Source organism: Pinus tabuliformis, chromosome 4_1, assembly GCF_031772625.1.
Source record: "Pinus tabuliformis cultivar Carrire ecotype Pingquan chromosome 4_1, CPIR1, whole genome shotgun sequence".
Classification (NCBI taxonomy): Eukaryota; Viridiplantae; Streptophyta; class Pinopsida; order Pinales; family Pinaceae; genus Pinus; species Pinus tabuliformis.
This window is the reverse complement of record NC_142303.1, coordinates 845,035,827-845,039,429: the sequence shown is the minus strand read 5'-3', so window position 1 is coordinate 845,039,429 and position 3,603 is coordinate 845,035,827. Positions and strand designations below refer to the sequence as shown.

At 40.2% G+C, this 3,603-nt stretch overlaps 1 protein-coding gene across 1 annotated transcript; it reads right to left on the bottom strand.

Moving 5' to 3' along the window:
* Window positions 1–1,426: 1,426 nt before the first annotated feature.
* Window positions 1,427–1,939, bottom strand: LOC149178861 (uncharacterized). Its single transcript, XM_089422260.1, has one exon. The coding sequence runs from the start codon at window positions 1,937–1,939 to the stop codon at window positions 1,427–1,429; it is 513 nt and encodes a 170-aa protein (XP_089278386.1).
* Window positions 1,940–3,603: the final 1,664 nt, after the last annotated feature.

Below are 3,603 nucleotides of genomic sequence, written 5' to 3'. Positions count from 1 at the left end.
ATATCTATATAATATAAACTGAGTAATCATATTTAAAAAAAAATTATGAACCTCTATAGATTTTTTAAAAAGATATATTTTTATTATTAAATATATTTAAATAATAAAATTTTTAATTATATATATATATATTGTGGTTATTTTATACTTTTTTAGATTTGAATTTTTGATTTCTTAGGAGGAAACACATGCTCTTAATTATTAGGCCCACTCTATCTATATATAAAACCATCTATACCAGGGATTCATACTCTACATTCTTTTGGATTTGAACTTTTGACTTTTTAGGAGTAAACACATGCTCTTTACCATTAGGCCCACTCTATATATATATATATATATATAACTATTTGTACTAGAATTCATTAGAATCTAGCTATAAATTTTAGTAAATTTTATTGTTTAAAATATATTTTTGAATGTATAATAGATTTAATATCATGAAAAAGTTATGGGATACTCAAAATTATGCAAATTAAACAATTTAAACTAAAAATTTTAAAATTAATTATCCAATTTTAATTAAAATTAACAAGAATAAAAAGATCATTGGGTTTATAAATTAAAATATATTTAATTTTTTTTATAAAACTGGGAAATTAACCACTTGTGATAATGGGAAAAACTTTTGAGAAGCCGGCAAACATTAGAGCATATGTAAAATAGAATTACAATAATGAGGAAGGTAGTCTGTATTTTTTTTCATCTTTTCCATTTTACGAGTTTTTAAATCGAATAGGTGCGGGAATCAAATTCAAATTGCCAAAAGCAAAGGACAGGTAGTTGTTTCGACAAAGGAAAGTTTCATTTTTTCCATTCATCGTTTTTATTAAAAACAATTTCTTTCACTTAAGTTCTAAGTTTATTTTACTCATTCTCATATTTTTCCCTCTTATTTTACTCATTCTCATATTTTTTTCTGAGTTTTATTACTCATTCTCATATTTTTCCTCATCATTTGTAAAATTCTATTGGTTTCAATGCACAAATAAAAATAAAGTTCTAAATTTTTATTATTTTATATTTCGTTTTCAAAATCAACGATTAAATTTTTAATCGTAAAATTCTTAAACCAAAAATAGCGAACGGAAGAATAAATTTCACAATGAATTTCCTATAACAGCCCAGAAATATTCACTGATTTCGAGCAAAGAGCTTTCAAAGTAACCGCCCCTCTTTCAAAGAAAAAAGGAACGACAGGCGTAACAACTAAATCGGCCTCATGGATGAGTGTTACAGTTATTAGAAACCCACAAATGACCGCCGCTTGAACAAGGAAAATCATAATAGATTAAGTACTAAATTTGGATAATTGTCGAATTCACTGTTACTTGTTTCAATATACAAATTGTTTTTGAGAATTGAAGCAAATAAATCTTGAAACAGAAAAATCAATGTACAATTGCAGAAATTCTTAGACATGGGCTCAACAAGCGAAGCCGGTTTCCTGGATAGTATCTAGACTAGGTCTCCATGATCTGCTTTTGGAAATCGAGTACTCCCTAAATGCCATCTTTAACTCCGGATCATCGTAGCTCCGCAAAAACTTTTCATCCATCGAACTACACCCCTCGCCGGGGAGGTCGCAAGTCGAATTTGCGCCTCTCTGCCGCTGCGCAGCCTTGGACACCTTCTTTCTGGCGGTGGCGCGCAACCTCGCCGCCAAGACCACTAAATGCTCAGTCGACAGGTCGGAGTCGAGGAGTGAGAGTGGCAGGAGAAAGTATAGCTCGCCCAGCTGGAGATCTTCGTCGGGCTGCAGCAGGCGGCAATTGACGGCGAAGAGATCACGTGAAGAGCACATGAAATGGCAAGAGTAGTTTTGCAGCACTTGCTTGACGCTAACCGGCCCCGGAAACTCGTTCAACTGGCCGTTGAGGTGGACGGCCCTGATAGCCTTGGCACTCACTGCATCCGTCCATCGGAAGCATGAGGCCATGTGTCACGCCCTCAAGTCGGCGGTAGTCTTTCAACTGTTTTTAGCGAGGTGCGGCACCATCAAACACTTTTTTTTCACCAATACTTATGTTCATAGACTACACCTAACCACTTACTCCTACTTACTTTGTGTTTTGCAACCAAGTATTATTATGTTATCCTTTATACCAATGAACACCCATACACATTCATTATCATCAGCAATTATAAATGAAGAACACAATTGCACACTATAAAGGGAGGGGAAACTCTCTAAACAATGAGTATGCCCGATAATATATTATACAATCTTTTACAAGTTACAAACTTTACAAGTATACTTGGAAACTCCAAGTTTCATACTTAGCCAAATTTACAATCTTCGGCAAACTCGGTTGCCCAGCTCGTCGGCGCCTCCGCACGGTCGCTGCACAACTCACCAACCCTTCGTTCACCTCGTTGCATGATCGTGTTGTTTTCCCAACTTGGGCGTGCCTCCAAGTCGCCACACACGGACACCTCTACCCGAGACACACCTCCGTTCACAATCTCAACACTTCACCAAGTCACCGTGCACACTTGCACGACAAGTGGGCGCTCACCCGAGCCACGCAAGAACCCGTTCCAAGTCGTCACACAAACCAGGCGCCACACACCCGTGCACGCCTCACTCCAACTAGCGGGCGACCCTGCTCGTGCCCTTCGCCCAAAACTGAGAAGCGATCTACCTCCGTGCGGCCTTGCCCAAGAACGGGCGCATCTCCTAAACAACGCCTTCTACTTGTGCGTCCACCCTCTTAGATCTGCGCACTTCTCTTTGAGCGAAGTTGTTGTACGATGGTTGAATGTCTAAATGACTCCAACGCAATGTTAATATATACAAGTGGTAGGGCGAAGTCTTGGCTGCCCAGCCAACTTGCCCAACGCGCCTACTCCATCGCAATCTCGCCCAAACACATGTCGGCTTGCCCATGTTGTAGGTCGGCTGTGGGTTGAGCGTTCATGCTCCCCACATCTCTATAAACCATCGTCGCTCTCTCCCTTGTGCGCATTATAACATATAACGCCATCGCACATGAAGTCCAGTTCACACTCCATCGTTTGTTCAAGTTTCCAACCAGTCGCTCATCGTTTGAACGTGGTCGCACTTTCATCAGAACTACAGGTCCTCACATCCTCCTCCACCTGAAGTCGTTGTCGTCCTCAACAACATACCATCCTGGTAGCCATCCACCAAGATCATCATCAATATCTGTCTCATCCTTGGTCCATGATGTCAACTCCTCCACATACTGCAAACATCCCTACAACATATGTAGAACTTCCATCTCCATCATGTGTCGTCCTCATCCTGTGAACTGTCGTCCTGCCTGCCTGCCTGATGTCAACATCTCTCTGTGCACTTCCGGATCCCATGTCTGAACTAGTTGGGTAGCTAATCCCATTGTCACGCTCAAGCCATGAGAGTGAACATCCTTATGCCTTCACCAGTCTATCTCGGATTCTGCCACATCTCGGACTCACCAAGAATCTCACCACCATGTTCAGGTCCATGGAAACTCCATCCCATCTGCAACATGTCATGATGCTTGATGCCAAGCCATCCCTGCACCATCTGCCATACCTGCTCAACCTGTTTTAAGGACTCACTGCCATGAGCAGCTAACAATGAGCCCCATCTTCTTG